Source organism: Rhipicephalus sanguineus, chromosome 7, assembly GCF_013339695.2.
Source record: "Rhipicephalus sanguineus isolate Rsan-2018 chromosome 7, BIME_Rsan_1.4, whole genome shotgun sequence".
Lineage (NCBI taxonomy): Eukaryota > Metazoa > Arthropoda > Arachnida > Ixodida > Ixodidae > Rhipicephalus > Rhipicephalus sanguineus.
Genome location: NC_051182.1, coordinates 142652568 through 142678330, shown reverse-complemented (window position 1 = coordinate 142678330; position 25763 = coordinate 142652568). Strand labels below are relative to the sequence as shown.

Here is a 25763-nt window from a genome sequence, read left to right as displayed (position 1 = left end):
GCAGTTGCAGTTCGCTTGCGAGAAGGACCTTAATTTCACACAACGATGTCAAAATCGGCTATGACGTGCATTGGAGCATTTGTGCCAGGTGCATAAATATGAACTCCCTGTTGAATGACGAAATGAAGCTGTGAATAAAGCTACAAAGTTACCTTCACCAGTGACCAAGATGTAAGGAGTTTAAAATATTGCTAAGCGTCTTTTTCTCATTAACCTAAGCGAATTACCGAGTTGAGAGATCAAATTCGACTAGTAAAAGGTTTAAATAAAAAGAAAGTAATACAAAAAAAAGTTACGCAGCCGACAGGATTCGAACCTGTGCGGGGAAACCCCAATGGATTTCGAGTCCATCGCCTTAACCACTCGGCCACGACTGCACGGCTTCGACAATGCGTTTAAGGCAGTTATGAAGTTTTGTACCTTTTCTTCGTAACTTTTTTTATTATTAATTCGTGGTTTTACGAGACGCCGGCTTTTCATTCAAGTCGCATTGACTTCATAAATAGTCAGGGTACTTTAATTGACTCGAACTGTCACCGTTAAAATGCAGTAAACATTTACAGAAACACGAACGCAAGTTTCTTTTTCGAAATGTCGGTTTCGTCTGCTCGTCTGCCCAGCGAAAATTACAACACATATTTGTATTAGCCTAATAAATACTTGTGTTAGACGTATCACATGCTTATCGTTCTGACAGGGGTTTATGTAAGCTTGGTACAAGTGTTTATTACTTTCCTGTCAGTCCAACGTAAACTCATTAATCGATAAAGCTTTTAACAGCGAAGTTGCTCTTGGTCGAGTCCCCAAAGAAATAGCGTCGCGGCCACTGCGTATGCGCGAGACCCAAACAGCGTTTGGGTTTTTCGTTGGGGACGCTATTTCACGAATTTAGCGGGAGCCCCAAAGCTTGCGCCCCAAAAGCTTTGGGTCAAACAAACATGACGTACGGTGCCCACTGAAGCGATGGCTCTTGGCCCAGACTTGAGTGATCCAGAATAGGGGGAGTGTCCAAAGCGCCGCAGACCCCATTTGAAACCTCCTAGCTCCTGCTTGACCCAAAGCGAGCACACGCAAAGGGCTTTGGGGCCCCGAACTTTCTTTCATGTCCGGGATCCGTGGTAACGCGCTTGTGGGAATCATAAACGGGTATGCGCCACAGACATTGGGTAAATCGCACTTCTCACCACTACATCGTCCACTGAACATGAAGGCAACAGCTGCAGTTAATCCAACAAACGGGTATGTTCCACAGAAACTGCGCGGCCTATCAGAAAACTATCATCATCGTAAACGCGTATGCGGCACAGAAATTGGGTAAATCCCACTGCACACAACTTCTACTAAAAAGGAAGAAGGCAACAGTTAGGCCAACAAATGGCGTGCGCGTTACCATAGTCACACCACTGTCACGTGATACTTTGTGGCTATAAAAGGGGGTGGCTATACCACAACCTCAAAGCTTAACAAAGCGTGTTTAATAAACATCGGTAATACAGCATATCGGAGCATCTTAAGCGAATGCTTCTTTGTAAACCTATGCATAAGAGTGGCATGGTCAAGATGCAATAAAACTACACTATACCACCTCAAAGCTTAACAAAGAGTGCTTAATAAAGAGCAGTGATACGACATACCTGAAAGACTTGCAAAACATAGAAATTCGTTAGCATGACGAAGGGAACGCCACCAGTTTCGCTGCTTCGTCGGTGTCCTCGAAGCGGAACTGGTCGAATTTTTTTATATGACGATCTCACTTGCGCGGGGACACACACAACTTATAGTTAAATTAAATGTGTCACTTTTATTTGCGCGGGAATGCGTATTAGAATAAGGCCATTTGATGAGTCCTCGATATGCAACTAGTCCCGATTAAGTGTTAGTCATTGGACGATATGATGCAGTGCTAGGGAAAAAAATAGTAAAAAATAATAATAGCGCGTTTCCTTCACGTCAGAACACAACGCTTTTTATTAGTGTTAGAATTGGAAGCACAGTGGGACTAGGAAGCCATATACAGCATAATGTGGATTTGATGGACACGCAACGTTAACCAACTTAGTGGAACTTAGTGGATGAGTGATGCTAAAAAAACTCATAGCGCAAGTTGCCCAAAATCACGTCAAATACACCTATGAAGTTTGGTGTGGTCTGAGGAAAGAGCGGTATATGCCTTTCTTTTGCTGTTTTTTCTTTTATTAAGTTAAGTATGCCAGCAAAACCGGCTACAGTCCGTCATTGCAACATGCACCGTGAGGTGATTAGATAGAGTAATAATGAGAAGACCTATATTGAATTGACCTATATTGAATGATATTGAATTGATATTGAATTATCATATTTATGAACGCCTGACGGTTTACTTCCTAATGAAATTTGCTCTTTTTTATCGGAAACCCTATGCCTTAGAATTTTTGAAACTGTTATCTGAAACACCTTCCATGGACTCTTCACTAAGAGTGCCAAACGCTTGTTGGCTTTTCGTTGATATTGGGCCAATACAGTCCCAATGGTTCAAGTGCGGACAAACACACATCAATCAATCAATCAATCAATCAATCAATCAATCAATCAATCAATCAATCAATCAATCAATCAATCAATCAATCAATCAATCAATCAATCAATCAATCAATCAATGAATGAATGAATGAATGAATGAATCAATCAATGAATGAATCAGGTCACCAATTGAATACATGCGAAGACGAATGAATGAATGCAAAGGCCATTCGCTTACCAGTTGTAATTTCCCACGCGCGCAAGCAAAAGAAATGGCGTGACACCTGTATACTGCAGGCGAGCGCTGTATTGCAGGTATTGCATACCAAATATAGAACTACGTACGTCTTCTTTTTTTCCTTCAGGACGTCCCGTATTAGAATCAGGCGCCAGTGTGGCGAACGCTTTACTTCGGGGCGTGGGAAGAATTGAATGTCGAAGGAAAACGGAAATGAAACTGACAAACGGAAACGCAGTTGTATTGTACGAAACAGCCGGAACGAGGTAGTAGCAGACGACACGAAAGCGGGCTGTGCTCTTTCCGCATGGGTGTTCGCACCCATCCCGTTTGCGACGAAACTGTTTACACCTCCTCATATTCTGTTTCTTTTCGTAGGAGTAAAGTGAATGAAATGCTCATACGGAAGGTGGGAGAGACTGAAACAAAGGTTAGACGCTTCTTGCCTTAAATGGCCGTTTCACTTTCTCGTCTCTAGCGTTCTGTTTGTAGTGCCTAGAATAGTTCTGTGTTACCAGTTGTCGTGGTGAGTGCGATCGGCGAAGCAGAAGAAATAAAACTGAAGCACACACACACAAACACCCAACACACAAACATATACACACGCACGCACGCACGCACGCGCGCACGCACGCACGCATGCACTCACTCACTCACTCACTCACTCACTCACTCACTCACTCACTCACTCACTCACTCACTCACTCACTCACTCACTCACTCACTCACTCACTCACTCACTCACTCACTCACTCACTCACTCACTCACTCACTCACTCGCGCGTAATTGGTTCCAATTAAGTGGAAGTCATTGGATGATATAATACAGGGCCACGAAGAAAATACAGTCCGGAAAAATGACGTCCAGCGAAGATCAGACATCAGACGATCAGGAATGAGCAGACGAACCGTAGTAGAGGGCTCGAAGCGTCGTAAAACGTGTACACACATAAAAAAAAGAAGAGGAAGAGAAAAGAAGAGGACGGTCATAACTAGCATTATTCTTCTCCATCGTCGTTTCTAGATTCTTGAGAAGATAGCCTAAAGATAGGGCGGCCAAGTACATCAAACGGAACCTAAACACACGAAGAACGCATGGCAGACAGACGATGAGGAGGAAGAAGAAGACCAACGGGAGCAGACGACGCCGGGTAACAAAAACAGCAGAAATCATCAGAACAGACACAAATCGTACAGAGCCGGCGGCGTAAAACACACGTAGAAAGAAATAAAAGGGCAAAACTGGTCGGACGACATTTGGTCCTTTCCCCTTCTTCCTCGACGCTACGCGAACGTACTCTTCCTCCTCTTCCTCTCTGGCGTCGAAAAACTCTTTCCCGTACGCGCTCTTGCCGCAGCGAAATGAGATTCCAGCCACCGCAGACCGCTGTTAGTCGGTTGACGTAGTCCTTCATCGCGTCGAGGGTCTTGAGTTACCGTCGGTGCCGGCGTGTGCGTTCCTCTGGACATATTCCTCGCGTTGCCCGCGGGGGAATGACGCTGCTCGCCGCTAGAACTCCGCGCGCGTCCAGTACTACTTAATTTCCTCGCTGAAAAGACGTCGTCGTTATAAATGCCGGCTCGGCGCCATCGCAACCTACGTGAACGGCAGCAACACCGGCGGCTAGTAACGAGAAGAAAAACCTTCGAACGCTGCGCACCTTGAATTCGATCGAGGAAGCGATCGACAAAACCCTTGGATACATCGCGTTGTTTACGGCCAGGCGAGCGTCTCTCCGAAGGTTTTTTTTTTGCTTCGGACGGGGAAGAACGCAACCAATTCCACCTGTTGGTTCCGGAGTTTCATCACCAAACGAAACGGGACGTCATGGAACTTGAGGGTGCGATGTCTTGTGCTAGTTCGACGTTCGATCGCCTGCGGGACGACGACACCGTTTGTGGAAGACGGCTGAAAAGTGAAACTTGTGGTGTTGAGAGCTTCGACAGAGACGCTACAAGTCGGAAACTTCGTGGTAGGACCACCGTTGGTAACCCGTGGTTCGGAAGGACTGTGATATTCGCCCTGGCAGCTGTGGTACTGGCGAGTCAAGGAACGTAAGTGCATACATATAACAACCCTGACCTTGTGGTAACGTGACCTTGGTGAATTACCGCCGTGTTCGTTATGTGCGCGACTGCTAAAAAGTGTCTCGGAGCAGGTGACACAGAGAAAATTAACTAATTAACGCTCATGTCCGTAATAACGCACTTGTAGACGCCAGTGCGTAGACTAGAGCTACAGTAATACGGGAGCACTTTCGATCGGGATCGATCCAGCTTGGAATCGAATTCGTTGATTGTTATCAGCTTATTCGCGCAAATATACGGAAGGTATAGGCATTCGCGGTCGGACTCGATCGCGATCGAAAGTGCATCTTGCGGTGTCGACATCGATGAGACAAGCCTGAGGTGCAACTTCACATTCGGCACCGGTCAGTCAATCTTATTAACCATGGTGTAAAAAAAAAAAAGGCAAGGTCACAAGCAAGCTAACCACACATCTAAACTGTTCGCCAAGTGTTTTGACCTCTGATATACCGTAAGTGGCGTGCAAGTCGCCGGTATAACAAACTGTCGGTACAACGAACCCGCTTAATACGAATAACCGCTTCGCTCGAACTTTCTTAGGGCTATACAGAGATGCCTTACTAGTCATTGAGAGAGACCGCTGCTGCTTTACGAATTGCATCGAAAAAGGTCACAATGTTTTTGTTTACCAGATATACAAACTGTGCTTTGCTTGATCGTAAGACCAAACTAAACGTAACTAACGAACCAACAGCCTGTATAGTCTGTAAGTTGCCCGTGGACATTCCTTTAGAGGGAGGAAAAGCAGGGAGGTTAATTACGGAGATATTCTCGAGCTTAGTGAGCTTTTAGTAAATGTTTATGAGATGTTCACAGATAGCGGATGGTCTAATACACCAAGTATGCAAGTAAAGCAGTCTATATTCTTTCTATGGGCTTTTTACAAGTTCATAGGTATATTTGAGTTGGTGTAGAGTTGTCACTTGACAGAGCATCGTAAAAGCGGCAAATACAGTAGCAAAGCGATTACAACGCTGAAATGATCGACTATTACCATTTCACAGATGTTTAAAAACCTGACGGTTTCTCGTGAGACAAGACTTTCTGGAAATCGCGACAATAAACAAGATCTATCAGAACGGAAAGAATGTTTTATTCGGCAGTCTTCTTCGGCTGGTAGAGGGCTCAATACTCGATTTAGTTTTCGCCAGAAAAGCATTCCTTAATATGGTAACAGGCTAAACGCTGTTGCAAATCAGCTCAACAGGGTCTGACGTACGATGCCAGTTTGGCAGCTGATCCACTACGAAATTCATCTCCACGGAATAAGCGGACGGCCACGCGACTTGCCGCCAACCTCTCCTCAATACTCTACTGCTGAGCCGAAGGTCGCGGGATCGAATACCGGCCGCGGCGGTCGCGCTTCGATGGAAGCGAAATGCTTGAGGCCCGTGTACTTAGATTTAGGTGCACGTTAAGAAACCCCGTACGGTCCGAAATTTCCGGAGATCTCCACTACGGCGTCCCTCATAATCATATATTGGTTTTGGGACGGAAAACCCCAACAATTATTATCATTAACCTATCCTCAATAACAAGAGCATATTGAGTTGAGTTTCAAGATTGCGTTGTCGTTTCCTTGTACAAGAAACAATGGAATGTTGGTACTAAAGGCCCAGAGCCTTACAGAGGACCCAGCCCAGTTCGTATAGCACTCATGTTTGTACAATAGTATGTCAGTCAGTATCACATCAATAAATCAATATGATAAAGAAATGACGAAGATATGTGATAAACGAAGCCTATACACTGTACAAATCTTTACCGCGATGACCCTAACTGTGAAAGCATATCTTGATGTTTATAACAAACGTCAAGGCCGGTGGCTATCATGTCCCGCTGCTTTTCACAAGGTCTTGGGTTCGAGTACGAGCAGCTGTGGCTGCACTTCAACGTGTGCCGTTATTTCGGTGTTCGTAAATTACCACCCGGTGGTTACAAAAACAACAATTGATTCAGAGCTGCATGCTACGAAGTTTTTCAAAGGCTTCGGCTTTTAAAGACCACGTAGAAAGAAAACATACATAACGATCAGCAACTCGCGATCGCGTATCACGAACAGCCGGGCAATCAGCTGCAATATCGGCAGCGTAGGACGCTTGCAACAATCGCTACGTCACTGTTACGTCACTACTCATTACAAGATATGCTATGCACTTACGGGAGAAGGGTGGTCTCGTAGTTGAAAAAGGAGTTGGGACCTCCTGTAAACGATGACAGGAGTTATAGAAACAAACATCAAGGACCAGTTAGGGCGGAAAGTTGGACTTGTTGATATATCCGAGAATAGTATGACATGGATACTAGCGTAAAAGGAGACGGGGACGAGAAGGAGAAAGCGTGGTCGCGTGTTCTTCCTCTCGTCCACGTCTCCCTTTAAGCTAGTAACCATGTCATACTAATCAAGTACCACTGGCATGCGTGCAGGGGTGGGGTTGGGGGGTGGGGGGCACCAAATTATCTAGAAGGTGGCGCCAAGTAAGCCTCATCTAGTTACGCAGTCGGAACTACACGTCATTGTTTAATGCGCAAGGTTAAGGCCATGCAGGTTTTTAACGATAATGACGTCTGAGGACCCCCTGGGCCTGATGTTGCATTCAAAGAACCGCTCACTTCGCACTTTTACCCCCGGTAATCCGGGGACCAAAGGCAGGCTGTTGTTAGAAACATGTCATTGCTTCGTTTTCATTTTTTTTTTTTTTGCATCCAGTGCGAAGCTCGTTTTTCTTTCGGACTCGACAAGGGTGGGGGAGTGCATTACGGTGAAACTTGCACCCCCTCTTCCCCACTAATAGAGAACCCCGCGCACGCCCATGTGACTGTTTGGCGTTTGTCAACGACAACGCATGAATCTTGCCTTCGTAAAATCCCGTCAAATGTCGCGAAGAATTGAAACCCGGTTCGTGATACACAACGCTCAATTACAACGTCGCGGACAAATTATTTCTACGGATAACTAATTATCAATCATATTTAAAAGTATGTGCTTCAAACAACTTGCTTTTTTTTTTTGTTCGTGTTGCGAGCTGAGAAAGCTTCATGTATGAATGACCACGTCAGTGTACCAGCATGCGGGACGTTGAACGATCGCGCCCTTCCGGTAACGTCGTAATCTTGACACCGGAGAAGCGATGGCTCGCACTCGCGACTCGCGTTGCAAAAGATAGCTCTGATCTGTGGCCTTACAGCGCGAAGTTGAGCACAGCCAGCCGCTACTAAACTCGCAGTATCAGCGATTTTAAAGCTTCTGTTATCTCGTTATCCTCTAGAGGCGAACTATTTTTAACACTTTCCACAAAATAGGTTATACCTTTATTTGCAGTAATTGCCCCCTCCCCTTTTAATCTAGAAGGATGGATGGATGGTTGCTGCGAACTTGCCCTTGGTAACGGGGCAGTGACCTGCCAGACCCGAAGCTCCACTTTAAAGGGACACTAAAGAGAAACAATGAATAGGTTTAGATTGATAAATTGTACTCTAAGAACTCTAATGCCGTTAATTTCACCATCATAGGTTTATTAAGAGAGGAGAAAATCAAGTTCAAAGTTTCATTTTTAAATTTCGCGCCGGAATCTCCGTGCGTGACGTCACGGATTTCAAAGCGTACTTATCGTATTTTGACGCCATTGGCTCAACGGAATTTCCTCAAACTTGGTATGTTAAGTCTATGGGCCCCTCAGAGGTCAATGTACTTCATTTTTACCGATTAGGAACTACGTAGGCCATGGAAGGCACCGTCAAAATATGTGGCGTCACGGCGAATGGTGCGGAAACTTCTAGGTGGCGTCGCCACCCGCCGCGGTGGTGAAGCGGTTACGGTGCTCGACAGCTGACTCGAAGGTCGCGGGTTCGATCCTGGCCGCGGCGGTCGCATTTTGATGGAGGCGAAATGCAAGAGGCCCGTGTACTGTGCGATGTCAGTGCACGTTAAACAACACCCGATGGCCGAAACTTCCGAAGCCCTGCGTCTCTCATAATCATAGCGTGGTTTCGGGACGTTAAACCCTAGATATAATAATAAGATGTCCGTCCATACGCGACTCGACCAACCAGTTCAACTTGCCGCATTTAAGCCCGATATGTCACTAACCTAACAGCCTCAATGCATTCTACCCTTTATATTTGGGCTTCGTAAGAACGAACTCGACCAGTCAAGTATCTAAGGTCGTACCGTGTCTGCATTTACGAAGTTGGGATGCTCGCCAGCTTGTCTGGTGAGTTGCTGACCGCCCAAACACGCTTTCTGCATACGCGGTTGTTATCCAGTCCAATTATAGGGCGAATTATGGGATGGTTAGCACGGGTTGCAGGTTTTTCGTGCCTGCGTACTCAATCATCTAGGCAATGTGAATGCGACAAACGCGGGAAAGAACTAGTTTGATGCATTCGCGCCCGCTCTAAGCGCCATAACCATTATATACGCTAATGCCTATCATACAGGAAACCGGTTTTTGTTACCTGTACCGATGCATAAATTCATATTATTACTTGTACCTTGTAATCATTAGGAAGGAAAAGAGTGTACAGCTGGTTAAATAACAGCCAGACAAATGACGAAGAACCTATAGTCTCTCAAGCAGAATCCGCGCCAGCGTGAGTTTCAGTCGACGGAAAAGCAATTCTTGCTAATAAAATTAAAGTGCTGCTACGTTCTTTCAGACGTTTCGGCTCGAGTGATGTTCCAAGAGAAGAAGGGGAAGGCAGAGGCGTTGAACGATTGGCCATGCGATTATCCGGGTGTTACCCAGAGCCTCTTAAATATATAGGCTTCGAGTGTTCGCGGATTGTGGGTCTAGATAATATAGCAGCTCAAGAAACACAACGGCAAAAAGAACACAAGTACGACAGGCAGGCGCAAGCTTTCAGCTAAAGCTTTTTGAAGATAGACAGAAACCTATAGCTTAAAAACAAAACAAAAACGGATTCCTCATCGTGACGTCACAAAGCATCTATCGTACCAGAAAGTCAATATCCATTTCCGAAAGTGTCACTGGCGGGTTTAGGTATACAAACTATGCAGTAAGATTACCAAGTAATTCATTATAATCAGCCTGCACTACGCCCACTGCAGAGCAAAGGCCATTCCCATGTTTCGCCAATTAACCCGGTCTTGCAGTGCTTACTGCGGACAGTTATCCCCGCAGACTTAACCAGCCGTTAGTTCTTTCTTAGTGCGAAGTATTCTGTGGGAAGTCAACTGGTACTTCAGAAACAGTTGCAGGGCGGTGGAAGTAAAAACAAATTATATCATTTTTCGAGTTAAGCTTCAGCAAATGTTTCTAGTGATGTGAAGCACTAGAAAGCACCTCTCCCTTTCTTGTCTCGCGTAGACAGGAGAGGGAGGGGGAGTTCAACCCCCCCGGACCCCCCGAATTGTTTCAACTTAGCATGTCTATATATACACGCACACAAACAAGCACACGCACAAACATACATAAAGTATGGTTGAACACTCCCCCCCCCCCCCCCCCCCCCAAATTTCCATGAAAAAAAAAATGTCTGCCTACGATACTGATATGACGTAATGTGCATGTTCGAAATAGTGGTAGTCCGTGATTTATTCTTAGCGCAAGAAACTTCTGTAACGGGGGACGAATAGAATGCGCCACACGCAAGCGCCAACTTCCAAACGAATTTTTATTATTCGGACACTTATTTTTATTGGTAACTCCGCTCCAGAGCCTCTACGCTTCTGCGAATCGCGACACCCATAGCGCTTGTGTGTGCCGCGTTCTGTTCGTCCCATGTTACAGCAGCGTTTTGCGCTAAGAAGAAATGATGTGAATTAGCTAGAACACAGAAACTACCACATATACCCATAATAGAGATTAAATATACGATAGAAAGCGAAATTTAAAGCAAATGAGTGTATGTATTGCGTGAAGCCTATTGTATTTGTTCTCGTAATGCAGACCTCATCTACTTGGCTAACTGTTGGCGAACTGTTGGTTTCCACTGCCTCACATTGACTTTCTACTCCTATAACAACGTTATAGATGTGTACACATGTACAACAGTACATGTGCACTACCAGAGTACTTCAATACTACTCTTTCCTGGCTTTACTCCATTAAAGAAACACTAAAGCAAAACGGTGAATCGGTTTAGATTGACAAATTGTACTCTGAGAACCCTAATGTCGTTCATTTCACGATCACAGTTTTATTAATAGAGGAGAAAATGAAAGTCAAAGTTTAAATTTTAAATTTCGCGGCGAAATCGCCGCATGTGACGTCACGGATTTCAAAATGTATTTTTCGTACTTTGGCGACGTTGGCTCAAGGAAGTTTCCTGAAGCTTGGTATGTTAAGTCTATGGCCCCCTCAGAGGTCAATGTACTTCATTTTTACAGATTAGGAACTACGTTGGGCCTAGGAGATGCCGTCAGAATCTGTGACGTCACGACGTTTGGTGCGGGAACTTCAATGTGACGTCGCCACCCGCATTTTCTTTTTGCGTGTTTTCTCGTGGCAAGCGTGGGGATTTTGGAGTTGTGGAAGAGTAATTTACTAATAAGAAAAAAGTCGTTTTTTTTCTTTAGTACCCCTTTAAATGACTCGTACCCTGCGACAGTTATCCCTTAGGGAATTTCGCCGCAACTCTCTTGTTCTTCTAGTGGTTCCACTGGAGTCCTGCTATACTGTAGAAAACAAGAACAAAATAACGATGAATTCTGCACCACACAGGGCGCAGTAGAATTTTGTTCGAATGCGCTATGCGCTCGAGAAAGGTATACTGAGACGCGCTCGACGGGTTGTTTGTGCATCCGAGGCGCAGACAACATCACGTGACCAGCGAGTAGAACAAGTTTTGTGAAAACACAGCCCTACTGAGGGTGTATTTTAGGTGTATAATTATCGCTCGTAAACGCTACGACGAAAATTGTTGAGTAATTAGTCCGGCATCGCTGTTGCCACTGCGCGAAGAAAAACAAAAATACCGCGAAAAGAAAAAGGAGATATTTCAGTAAAGCCTTGCAGGAAGGAGACGGCATCATGAACGCAACTGCAATCACGTGTATAGGTTCTTGGCTGCTTAGACAGAGAACTTGCGATGTTTTCGTATCTTACAATCATAGCCATAGATAGATAGATAGATAGATAGATAGATAGATAGATAGATAGATAGATAGATAGATAGATAGATAGATAGATAGATAGATAGATAGATAGATAGACAGACAGACAGACAGACAGACAGACAGACAGACAGACAGACAGACAGACAGACAGACAGACAGACAGACAGACAGACAGACAGACAGACAGACAGACAGACAGACAGACAGACGTTCACTGCATTCTTGCAATTCATCTTACGCGCGCTGGGGTCATGCCCGTTTGTCCTGCATATTCAAAGGTTTTATACTTATGTTTGATATGTTAACTCGTTAATAATAATTGTTGGGGTTTTAAGTCCCAAAACCACGATATGATTATGAGAGACGCCGTAGTGGAGGGCTTCGCAAATTTCGACCACCTGGTGTTCGAAACAGGTCTTCAGCATTTCGCGTCCTTCGAAATGCAGCGGCCGGGACTCGATCCCACGATCTTCGGGTCAGCAGTCGAGCACCATATAGTATCTACTATAGTCTACCGCGCCGGGTAAACACAATGTCAAGTAAATAAATTCGCAGTTAATTTATTTCAATTCACCTTGACCCGCCACGGTGCCATGATCTAGTGGTTATGGTGCTCGACTGCTGACCCGAAGGTCGCGGAATCGAATCCAGACCGCGGCGGCTGCATTTTCGATGGAGGCGAAAATGCTAGAGGCGCGTGCACTTTGATTTAGGTGCACAATAAAGAATCCTAGGTGGCCGAAATTTCCGGAGCCCTCCACTATACACTCTAAACGTGGTAACCGATAAATGTGATTTTGTGCACCTATAAAGTAAGGGTTACATTAGCTTTGAGTGCATAAATTCTAAACTTGGTAACCCTTATTATCGGTGCACAAAATCACATTTATCGGTTACCACGTTTAGAGTGATACGGTGTCCCCGATAATCATATCGTGGTTTTGGGGAGTTAAACCCCAAGAATTATTATTATCAATTCCCCTTCCATCTCCGTTGACACACACACCCGTCTCGACTAAAGACACAGCCGATTGCGTGTATCCCCGACTCGTACGCTGCTCGTACGTGTACTTCGCCGCACGTGCATGAATAGGCGACGACACGAATTGCGCGTCGAGTGCGGGATTTCTCTCTATCAAGCCGAAAAATTTGCATAGCGGAAGCACCGCGCCTCTCCGCGCGGCACCGCGACTCCGCAACAGACGCCGGCGGCAGGTTTCCCCCGTCCAGCTTGTGACGTCATCGAAGCGCGCCCTCTTCCCCCTGACGTATACGCAGTTTCCGCAGAAAGAAGGGTGAACCGGTGGCGGTGGCGTTCGGTGGGAAAAACGGTCGCTTTCGAACGGGAATGTTCTCACGTACGCGTGTCTAATGAAGAATTGTGCCAGATCGTCGGCCGGGTTTTTATACGATTTGGTTTTATTGATTTTCATTTACGCCTACACACGTAGAAAAGAGTGGTAAATGGAGGTGGATGAGGGAAAGAAAAAAAGTCACACAAACGCGGCTTCAGGGAACTTCATCTCTTTTAGTACAGTACGGCTGCATGGTAAAGCACACTATACACTTTGTATAATATACTTATGCAGTGACCATAAAGCATGTCAGTTATACGATATATGAAAAAGAAATCATTATGCACAAGTAATTACATTACTTGGATAATGCGGCAATAAAATAAATCATATACACTTCATAACGTGCAAGAATACATGAAAAAAAAGTAACACACATTAATACCCTTCATAACAGATCTAGAGAGTGGTAAGCATTAAAGTTTTAAATTCTGACAACGTTAAATCGCGTGAATTATCATCTGTTCTATTGTATGAATTCAGTAGTCTTGGGAGAGTATTGCATAGCATTTGACAGCCGTTGTTAGTTCTAAAGTGCAGAACCTTCCATACTTCTGCTGTACACGAGTGGTAGACCGGTGTAAATTGACATATAGGTTGACAAGTTCTACAACCGTAAGGTGTTATTACGTTTAGCACTAAAATAATACTCGCGCACGAGTCTGGTTCTATAGATGTTATGGACTTCAGCTATGTTAAATTTCTTGACCGAGGACGAGTTCAAATCGGAGATTTAACGGACTGCATCGCACTACATTGCCAGAATTGGCAAATCGATGCTTTGCGCGGCTAATGGCCGATTGCTATCAAGGGAAAAACCTTTTTTCGCTTACGCAATTCGGTATTCCTCCTAGTTCCGTCCCTGTTTGAAAGTATGCTGCAATAGGACGTATATTGCGACGTCAAGACCTCGATATAGCTTTCAAAGGAAAACCCTTTCGCTCACGTAATTCGACATTCGTCCTAGTTCTGTCCCTGCATGAAAGGAGATTGCAGGAGGACGTGTTACGACGTCAGTACCTCAATATAGCTTTCGAACCACGCAGAGTGTGTCGAAATTGACAAGGTTTTCTTCGCGCTAAGTGTGAAAGTGACTTCACTGAGATTTTGCTCACGAACTGCTCGTTGAAGAGAGATGCAGCGCTGAAATCGACGAAGCATACCAAAATATATACACTCGGACTCTTACAGGCTTTATTATAGACTATGCACTCAGGCTGTTAGGCCTATATACTGTTATAGGCGCATGGAGACGTCAGCTCGTTGATATAACGTCGATATACTGTGCAGAAAAGTCGCAAAGAGCACAAATGTGGATATATGGAGAGAGAGAGAGAGAGAGAGAGAGAGAGAGAGAGAGAGAGAGAGAGAGAGAGAGAGAGAGAGCTCTTTATAAAAAGCAGAAAATTCAGCCAGCGTATATTCGCCCACTTGTTATTTTGCAGGGAAAGGGGAGGAGAAGAGAAAGACGCCCTAGAAGGATGTGTGCAGAAAGATAGGTAAAAGAAAATAGGAATGAAATACAGGTCTTGTAATAGCTGTACCAGATGATGAATGGACTGTCTCAATAGTTAAAGTAAAACATAAAAAAAACAACAGATAAGCAGCGAAAAGCACCGAACTCCTTGTTCGTATTCATCGAATCAATTGGTCTTCACCATCCAACTTTCATCCTTCAATCAAGAAAGTGCGCGTTGTGCCCATGACTCACTTGGCCGGACTCCGAATAAAGTTGTTTCATTCATTCATTACTTGTCTATTGGTTCCACGGTTCCCCTGCCTTGAAAACGTGTGCTACTGATTGTCGTACAGATGAAGTTGGATGCGCGCTCCTTGAGCGGAACACAAACTTACATATTTCTATGTGGCCTAAGCGATGCGATTGAAATTCACCCACTAGCTTCATCCGTCCATCGCGGGTGTCACTAACTTTTCTTAGCCCTCGCAACAGTCTTCCAATGAGCCCACTTTCTTGTTCTTTCTCATTTCCTCTTCTTCTTCTCCTTCTTTTGAAGTACAAGGCTTGCGCGAACTTTCGCAACGTACATGACTAAAAGAGCTCTATGGTGTTTCCCCTCACACAGGCGCACGTCCTCAAAGTCACTTCGCGTACGGTAAGGTTTACGTGTTCTGTTGTAATAGAAGAAGTCACCAACAGCACGCACGTATACCTGAAAGAATGTTCTACGTTGCAAAAAGGTACAAACGTATCGTGACGTTCATCCTCCGTGGTTGATTGTAACGCGGCATGGCGAAACGAACGCTTGTGCATTTCACGTAGCAGATTTTGTTACGCTGTCACGCCGTTGACTCAACATGGGATTCGCTGTCCCCACATGCTCATATGTAGTGAGGCTCCCAGGAGCGTTAAACAGAATAGATAACCAGATGACGTGTTCAGACGACATACCATGTAATATATTCTGCTTGTCAACGCCATTAGAGTCCCATATTTAGGTATGCCAACGCGTGACGTAGTTTCTTCGAGATCAAAAGTGCCTGCATGACGTCAGTATTAGAATGGATGACATTATATGGCTGGACTAATACCACACGTGCGTTTTGACTCAATAGAGGTGACAAGAGCATGAAAAGCTGCCATTGCTTTGAAACAAGACGGCGAGATGGGCTAGTTGATGAACATTCATGTTTAAAGCAAAAGCTTTTTAAGCGCACATAAAATGAGGACAGATGAACTAAGATCTTGACAGGAAGCGCTGTCCTGTCAAAATCTTAGTTCTTCTCTCCTCGTTTTACGTGCGCTTAAAAAGCTCTTGCTTTAAACATGAATTGCTTTGAAAGCTTTTGCTGGCAGCGTAATCAGTTCATTTCACGGGTTCTGAAAACAGCCATACATTTGCAACGCAGCTTGAGCTCGTAGCTGCGGCACTTCATGGCAAAGTGTGCGCGTCTGCGCGTGTGTACGTATTAGTTGTATGTATATGTTGTCACTGTACATAACACAGTCATCACCCGACACCTGGAGTAGCAAGCCAGGCGCTAAGCCAGGCTAACATCTCCGGGGATGCCATTAAAAATTGATATCTCTTTATCACGCGCAATGTATTATTCGGTGCAAACCGTTAGCATACTATGAAATGAACAGGAACTCAACTGTGCCCTTCGTTTTTGTGTAGCGTTTACGTAGTTCACACCAAACATTACGTTCTACACGTGGTTTCGTAATTTGACGTGACTGTTTTATTCAAAATGCCTAGTCAACGTCAATGCAGTTCAGAATCGTACAAGACTCTTTCTTGTAATATAATCGCTTGCTTCTGAACCAGCCCAATTAGACAATGCATAATTGAGCGTGTGTAGGATAATGTACTTCACGCCCTGTTCTAACATAAACACGTCTTCATTCAATATCGATCCAAAACATTCCCATGGTCCCTTATGCGTTCGCCTAAAACTACTCGAAGGCGAAAGCCATCTCTTCTTCTCGGCCCACCATTGGCCAATCAACGATATCACGTGGCGATGTCATCATGTGACGTCACAAATTTTAGCAAGCTCTGACGCCTTGATGACATAATATGTGATCACGTGATACTTTTTGTACCGTTCGTGTTGCCGTACACGGTCACTTTTCGCGTTTCATGAGACATCTGAGGGTCTCAGCGATAGGCGCGCGCACGGAGGTGCAGGGGGGCGCAAAATCTGTCCCATAGATTGATATAGTAGCAGGGGGGGGGGGGCGCTGTGATGAACCTTGTCCACCCCCCCCCCCCTCTCCTGATGGGGAACCCTGCGCACGCTTATGGTCTCAACTTAATAATGCTCTCACGTATACATGTAGATTTTTTACAAATGGGTTTCGGTGCCGCCATATTGGGCTGTAGCCTTGCCATTTTGCTTCTTAAACAACTAAACGAACAGTGCTACGGTAGACGCATACGCGTGAAAACGGTTGGGTTGGTGCATTCGGCGTTTCATGACCTTATTCATTCACGTTGCGACACACAAAAATTAAATGACAATCGTGTAACAGCCCAAGGTATAGCGGCGCCCATGTGTCTTACGTAAAATAGTCTACAGCAGGGGTCTCAAACACGCGGCACGCGGGCCTTACGCTAGCGGCCAGGCCTGCAGATGACTGCCCTCATCAGATATTTTTCGTGATGACACCCCATGCGGTCACCATGTGTGGAAACACAACCGTGCAACAAAAATTCTGTATTTTACAATAGGCGACCGGATTTTAGTCATTCTGAAGACCGGTACCGATAAGTTTCTCGGGTCTTGACGCCAAATCCCCTTGAGAAATGGACCCATATTTTAGATATGGGAAAGGCCTTCTTTGAAGTGGCATTTAGCTGACACTTTGTTTTGGCAGGTGTCATGCCGGACAAGCTATCGTGTTAACATATGTAATATAGCGTCGTAGAAGAGTAAAATAACAATCAGGCGTCAACAAACCATTACAAAAGGCTCAGTGATTTTATTCATCGCCATCAGCCACAGCACAAGAAAAGTGCACATAACGCCTTACATATGTGTAGCGGGTACCATGCTTCTCCGCAGAATGACGGATGATGGCATAGTGGGTGCTTCCCTTCTTCATGAAAGTTACGATGATTTATGGCGTAGTGGGTACCTTGCGTGTGTACTTGTACTAGTTGCCCAGAGAGAATCTACAACGGGCTCTAGAAAGGCCGCGCTTCCAGCTTTCGTTGTGACTGCTGCGTGTTCCGCGCAGGCCTGGCGATATTTTATAAAGAGGGTACATTGGCAGTTTGTTGTGACAACGAATGAATCCACTCCTCTGGTGCAGGTGCCTACAGCTGTCCATCGACCCCAACAGCGGTTCCGTGCGCATCCTGCGGGACAGGAGGGCCTCCATACCGTCGTCTGACTCAGTGCGGGAGTTCAGGGGTGAGTAACGTATACGGTCCACCGGGCACGCACCTGCCGTCGCCGCCACTGCACCACCACACACGCCACCGCGCGTCTGGCCCAGTGCATGTGAACTGAGAGAGCCCCAGGTTAGTTGGGTGCAGCGTTTCGTGAGCCGTTGCAGCAGTCGTGATAGTAAACTGTTGATCACAAAGTACATACGGAACGTAGAAGAACACACACAGCACAGGACAAGGGCTTGTCCTGTGTTGTGTGTGTTCTCCTATGTCCCCTACCTAATTTACTCTCATCAGTTAAGCTTTATGAACCAACTAGCCCAGCAACGAATTTTATTAAGCAGTTGTGAATGCTCAAGCGCTGAGATAGCGAGTCTAGCCCAGCAACGAATTTTCTTAAGCAGTTATGAATGCTCAAGCGCTGAGATAGCGAAAGATTTTAGCACGTACGGCCTCTGATGCATTGTCCCATGCTCTGTAGCGTTACACTTCTGTCTTCCAGGTACCTGCATGTGATATACGACATACCAAAGGGCATACCTAGACAGTATTTCGGCCAGCTCTCTTCATAAGACAAGTCACCTATCGAAGCTTGCATATTAGCTTTTATTCACTGCAGACATAGATAGATAGATAGATAGATAGATAGATAGATAGATAGATAGATAGATAGATAGATAGATAGATAGATAGATAGATAGATAGATAGATAGATAGATAGATAGATAGATAGATAGATAGATAGATAGATTGCGTGCGAAAGAGAGGGAGAGATTGAGTTATTAATATGAAGCCAGAGACGATCGAATTGAGCTGCTCTGCACAGGGAAAATAGAGAATCAGACATAAATGAGTGATTAATGATGATGATTATGAATACAGGAAGAAGTGATGTGTGTGTAGAGTGACAGAGTAAAGTAATGTTCTCCCTTAAACTCTCGAATCTCCTCCCGTATTCTTATAACTGCTGTTATTACTTGTAGCCATTGTCGTCCAATGTGAACCACCAAAATTCTCTAATATTGCAGTAGTGTGAGGACTTAGGCTAGCCGTATCCATGCCCTCGTCTGACTCATTGCGAGAGTTCAGGGGGGAGCAACGGTCCGCTGGGCACACACACCTGCCGCCTCCCCTGCACCACCCTTTCGGCACACACGTCACCGCGCGCTTGCCCCCCTGTATCTGTGCATTGTGTATATAACTTTTGCCAATTGAGCGAGCCCCAGGTTAGTTGGGTGCGGCGTTTCGTACGCGATCCTACATGTACTACCTCTGATATAGTTCCGAATGCCGCATAGTGTTACAGTGCGTATATTTCCGCGAATGTGCTTACTCTGCATGTGATATGCGCCATTTAGGGCTCACCCAAACAATCTTTCGGTCAGCTCTGCTGTGAAGACAAGTTGCCTATCGAGGACTTGTACATTGATTCTTATTCATTGTAGATAGATAGATAGATAGATAGATAGATAGATAGATAGATAGATAGATAGATAGATAGATAGATAGATAGATAGATAGATAGATAGATAGATAGATAGATAGATAGATAGATAGATAGAGAGAGAGAGAGAGAGAGGGGGTTTATCGGATGGAAGCTGTGATCGGCATGAGATAGCGTGGGCATTTCGCCTCTCTGCACAGCGGAATTTGGAAATGAGATAAAAAACGAGCGAATAAGGATGATGGCTACGAATACAGGAAGAAGTGTGTTGCGTATGTACAGTGGTTACATAACACAATGCCTTCCCCTTATCTGTTGAGTCATAGTCTACTCTTCAAAGAGCCCCTGACAACCCTTTCAGCTCTCGTTGCTACTTGTAGCTGCTGTCGCACGTTGCGGACAAAACAGAACTTTCAGCTCGTGCTCTCCTTCCAATGCCTGCCAGCGTGGATGCCAGCATCTTCAGCATTGACACGAAACTAGGCAGTCCCCGAACAGATGTTTTGATGCCTCGAGCACTTGGCACCGTCCATAGTTCGGTCTGCCCACAGGGCTGATGAAGTGCGCGTTGGCTAGGATGAAAACAGCATCGAGGAGAATCTTACGAGGAAGGCATTATTCCATGGCCTCTGTTGAGTTCAGCCGCGAGCCGAAACATTCTGCCAGAGTCCTTTCTCCGCACGCACCTGTAGTTCTGGTCTGTTTGCGGCCGATAAGCTACTGGACAGTTTCACACGAGTGACGTCAACCGAGAGTCCACACCACTCCGCGAGTACGGTATCGTTACGTGGATCACTTTAGGTACAGCGTTTCTTGTTTTCGCATCACCCATGTGCTTTTGATGCTTGGTAACGGTCTACCGTCTGACAAAGACACACCTTTGTCAGACCGTTACCTCCAGGCTGGGGATTCTCTTGTTTTACAGATACTTGTCAGCAAAACACTGATTCACGTAAGACATATCACTGATACGCTGACTTGTCATGGGTTTTCTGACAAAAACGAGTCTTCTTTGTGAGAACGTCAGCTCCAGGCTGAGGATTCTTTTGTTCTCCCACGGTCAGCTACTAAAATTTCTCCCACGTCTCGACAATTCCAAAGGGTCTTGCAGCTGATGCACGGAACTCAGAGACCCAACCCAGGCGCGTCGTGTTTACGCACCAAAGGATGCGCTTTCTCGTTTCGCACGTACCCTCCTCAACCCATTTATACGGACGGAGGGGGGAATAGGACTTGCGTGACACGGACGCATTCGTTTATGCCGCCCGCTCGTCGTCGCGGCACCGACCAAGCGTGAAGCGACGAGTACTGTGTTTGGTTGTAAAGGAAGGCGAGCAAGAGGGGGAGCATCCTGCGCGTGGTCCTTCTACTCGCGCGCACGATCAGCAGGAGTGAGCTGCGAACAAACGAAGCTTCCTTCCCAGCTTAACCCTACCGTGTAGGCACCATCTGTATCGGGCAAGTATTGGCAAGATAACAAGTATTGTTACCGAAACATTGGCAGAACGAAAAGAATTAGACACAACGCGGCGCTGACTATCAGCCGAAATTAGTTAGAAGACGCCCAGATTTAGCGAAACATGACATGACGAAGTGCCACGCGTGTTGTTCACACGATGCTTTTACACCCAAGCTGTACAGACGGGTCCTCTAATAAAGGGAACACTTGCGTGCCGGGTATGCCCGGATTTCGCTCTCCTACCACTGTACTCCTACAAAAGTATAGTGGCTTAGCTTTGGATATGGCTACTGGTGGCTGATAGTCCTGGCTCCTTTCGACAGGCTAAATCCATCCACGAACAGTGTTTACACATCCACTGGCCATTAGGGGGCCAACAATATGAAACATGCTCATTCGAGTGTTCCCTTTAACAGTGGACCGTACTGAACATGGCTGTAGGTTCTGACTGATCACGTCCGCGGACAATACGACGGGTAGAACAATTTTCGGCGCCCCTCGCCACAATTTAAGCACTCGCCCTTCTCACTTCGCCCCTTGCCACGGGTTCCCCTCGCCACCTCCGATGCCTCTTTCACAGGTGTCGCGATACTCGGCAACGGTTATTCCCACCGAATGTTGTGCCCCTAACACTTATTATTAATTATTAAAAACCCCAACAATTATTATTATTAATGCATTACCAATGCAGGTGAAATGCTGGAGACCCGTGTACTGATATTGAGGTGCACCTAAAGAACCACGAATTTCCAGTGCCCTCACTACGGCGTATCCTATCATAATCATATCGTGGTTTTGGGACCGTTAAGCCCCAACAATTATTATTATTACCAAGTGTGCAGAAGGCTTTCGCCTTAAACGGACACTGAAGTGAAACGATGATTCTGTTTAGATTGATAAACTGTACTATGAAATCTCTAATAACGTAACTTTCACCATCATAGGCATTTTAATAGACGCGAAAAATCGAAGGTCAAAGTTTCATTTTTAAATTTTGCGCAGGAATCTCCGTGCGTGGCGACACGGATTTCTATGTGTATCCTCCGTATTTTGGCGACATTTGCCCAACGAAATTTCTTGCAGCTTGGTATGTCAAGTCCGGCCCCCCTCAGAGGACAGCGCACTTCATTTTTTACCGATTAAGGAACCACGCTGACCCTAGCAGACGCCGTCGAAATCTATGACGTCACGTTGACTGTTGCGGGAATTTCAATGTGGCGTCGCCACCCTCGTGTTCTTTTTTGCTCGTTTTCTCGCTTACCAAGCGTCTTCTCGTGGCAAGCGTGGTGCTTTTGGTTATTTGAACGAGTAGTTCGCTAATACGAGAAGAGTCGTTTTTCTCTTTAGTGTCCCTTTAAAGTGTTAAACAGAGTGAAACATCCTGCCGTGCTTTTATATAAGCGTGTGACCGCGTAAACAGTATCACTTCGTTGTCGGCTTCCTGTTCGAGCATGCAGGCGAAAGAGATATGACGCACGCGAGCGGCATTCAGGCTTTTTTGGCGCGTCTTTGTTTGCGGGTTTTAAAGGTGGCTTGACGATGCCGCCGGCCCCAGCCGGTTGTTTTGCTCCTACGCCCCGCGCGACCTTCTTCTCTCAGCATCACCTACGCTCTACATTACGCATGCGTCGCGGAGAGCAATGTCGGGACTTTTGTTCCTATTACTCGAAGAAGATAGATAGATAGATAGATAGATAGATAGATAGATAGATAGATAGATAGATAGATAGATAGATAGATAGATAGATAGATAGATAGATAGATAGATAGATAGATAGATAGATAGATAGATTAAAAGCAAAATAATGGCAGGGTAGTTAAACAGATGATTCAGAACTGACATTGCTATATGAATGCCCTGCTACGCGAAAAGAGTACCATGCCGAAGTGGCTCTTCGTCATCGCGACCATAGAAGTGTGCGGCGGCCGTGCGCGTGCAAGGACAAATGCAAACTGAGTGCAGAACCTTTACCGTGGGCTGTCAAAAAGCCAACGATGTGCGCGGTCTTTTTTTTTTTTTTCGTCCAGCTCTGATGTATGTATGCGCGCACAACCATGCGCATCAAAGTGTCGTAGACGATCGTGAGTCACGCCAGCACTTCCCGCGAAACGCATATCTGACAGTCGCGTGTGCACAGTATTGTGAAACCACCTGGTCTTGCACAGAGGGGCTTACCAGACACGCCATACTCAACGACAGTACCAAACATCAATATCGTTACGCCAGCGTGACGAATCCGAGCTGTAGAAGAACCGAACGACGGGCGCGTTGGAACTTATCCATTTTTGGTCAGCGTACAACAGATAACAATAATAACTTCGGGTTTTTAGGTCCCAAAACCACGACATGATTATGAGGGACACCGTAGTGGAGTGCTCCGGAAATTTTGGCCATCTGGTGTTCTTTAACGTGCACATAAATCTAAGTACACGGGCCTATGACATTTTGCCTCTGTCGAAATACGGCCGCTGCGGTAGGGATTCTGTCCAGCGACCTTACGCGACCTGAAGTGCTTCTCACAGCGGCAGGGCGGCTGTGAGCCATCGGAGAGGGGGGGGGGGGGACTTGCGGACTTGCTTTCCTTTCGATGGAGATCTGTGAGTACGCCTATGGGTGATCCTGTTGGGTGGTCGTTCGGGTGTGGTCACACGCACTAACACGAGGGATCACAAGTCAGCGAATCGGATTAAGGGTGAAACAATGGGTGAGTTTTGTCTGTTCTGCCCGAACAGACTCGAGATGTAAAGGAAAGCGTATAACTCAGTGGCCACGAAGGTCACACACCGGCGTCTTCCACTATAGTGTCGTGATGCCAGCTTTCCCGACCCTGACTTCGAGATCCAGATCTGTGCAGCAGGGGCCAACCATGTCAAGGGTAAGCTGCGTCACGGGACGCAGGTGGCTTCTTGCGCGCCGTAGCACAAATACGCGTACGCGTACAGCGAGTGTCTTTTTCTTTCCAAATTCGGAACACGTGCGCTAAAACATACGAAGGTTATATACGGGTTCATGTCGTTTATGTAGCTGCCCATGTGTATGTAAATTTATGTAACTACCCCTACCACACACGCACACGCATACAAATACGGACAAGCGCACATACACTCATACGCACATAAGCACACATACGTATATACGCATACACACATGCGAACATGCACGCATACATACACACATGCACGCGCTCTTAACGAAATAGTGCGAAAAACGACGGACACGTAAATGTCCGTTGACACCCTCTCTTTTCTGCGTTACTCGTTTTTTTTTTTGCGCTATACACTTTTGGTGTTCACGAATAGCCAACCAGACCAACAGTCTGTTCTGATACCGCTGATAACGAAATCCTTCTCCTATCCCGACCACTCCATCACGACAATTGTTTACCATGTATTTTAATGTCGACGGCGATGCTTCAGTCAATAAGGCGACCGCATTTACAAAACTGGTTTGCTTACGAGCCGGCACAACCGGTACGACCTTTGTGGTCACCAAAGAAGTAACAGAAAAAGAATCAATCAAGACGAAAGTCGCTCATTTGCATTCCGGCCAGCTATCCAGCGTCGCAATGGTTCGCAATCGAACGATAGGCTGCACATATACGATGCTGCCAAACTTCCTTGAAGAGACCTGCACTCCGTCATTTATATTCTCGTCATGTCTTCGCTGAATTATTGAAGTCAGCGAGAATTTGGGCCTTTGAAAAGATAATAGTGCTGCGGCCTATTTATGTTCTTTCTCATAACTACTTTGGGAAAATTACAATCAATCAATCAATCAATCAATCAATCAATCAATCAATCAATCAATCAATCAATCAATCAATCAATCAATCAATCAATCAATCAATCAATCAATCAATCAATCAATCAATCAAAATCTGATTTTTGGTTTGTAGAAAAGTCTTTTTACCGCACGTTACAAGGGGTCCAGCACTTTCTCTGACAGAGGGCAGAGAACCGCACATGCATTGCTATCACGGTTGCTTGTCATGGAGTCGTATGCCAATTGATTAGCTCAAATTTCAACATTGTGGCTGCTACTGTTGTGCCCGCATTTCACATGCTCTGTTCTCCTATCTCAACGCGATATCGGAGAGTATAGTGGAAATATGTAAGCCAGTTCCACATAAGTGAAAGCTATACGAACAGAGGAGCATTGATTCGCCTGTTTTTGTTTTTTTCCTTGTGTTTATTTTGTGTTTATCTGCTCTTTTCTGCTCTTCTGTGTTCTTCTCTTGTATTTATCTGCTATTCTCTGTACTTTTCGTGCGATATTTTTAATGCCTTTCTGTTCTTTTCTTGATTTCATCTGATTTGTTTTGCGATTATCTGTTTTCTGTTCCATGGTCTCCTTTCTACTGTTTTTCTACTGTTTGCTGCTCCGAGCGCGGTGCGTCTAACTCCCGACGCTGGCTCGGACAGAAGAGTAAGCCCCTTTCGGCGATGCTGGCGTTCCAAACGTGCGACCTGTCCGGCTTATGCGTATGAAACGCGGGACCTGCGTGACGTAAACGTGAAGCTTGAGACGATGACAGGGTCGGCTCTTAACAGCAGTGGCGTAGCCAGGGGAGGGGGGGGGGGGGCGGAGCACACCGGGCCCGTCCCCCCCCCCCTTTTTTTTGCCATGGTATACACAACACAAAATGACATTCGACCACATCTGCCTGCCCTCCCCCCGCTTCAGATCATGGAGGTGCCCCCCCCCCCTTCAAAAAAATTTTCTACGCCCCTGCTTAACAGTAT

At 45.7% G+C, this 25763-nt stretch overlaps 1 protein-coding gene and 1 non-coding gene across 2 annotated transcripts in view; one reads left to right on the top strand and one right to left on the bottom strand.

Moving 5' to 3' along the window:
• Window positions 1–295: 295 nt before the first annotated feature.
• Trnas-cga (transfer RNA serine (anticodon CGA)) lies at window positions 296–377 on the bottom strand. The gene has a single exon. It is a non-coding gene; the product is annotated as a tRNA-Ser (tRNA).
• A 3748-nt stretch (window positions 378–4125) lies between these two features.
• The window catches only part of LOC119400107 (uncharacterized), a 76448-nt gene continuing 54810 nt past the window's right edge, over window positions 4126–25763 (top strand). The window contains exons 1-2 of the mRNA XM_037667051.2: window positions 4126–4792; window positions 18039–18139. Coding sequence (XP_037522979.2) covers window positions 4566–4792; window positions 18039–18139 — 328 coding nt within the window. The 5' untranslated portion in view covers window positions 4126–4565. The remainder of the gene's footprint in view (window positions 4793–18038; window positions 18140–25763) is intronic.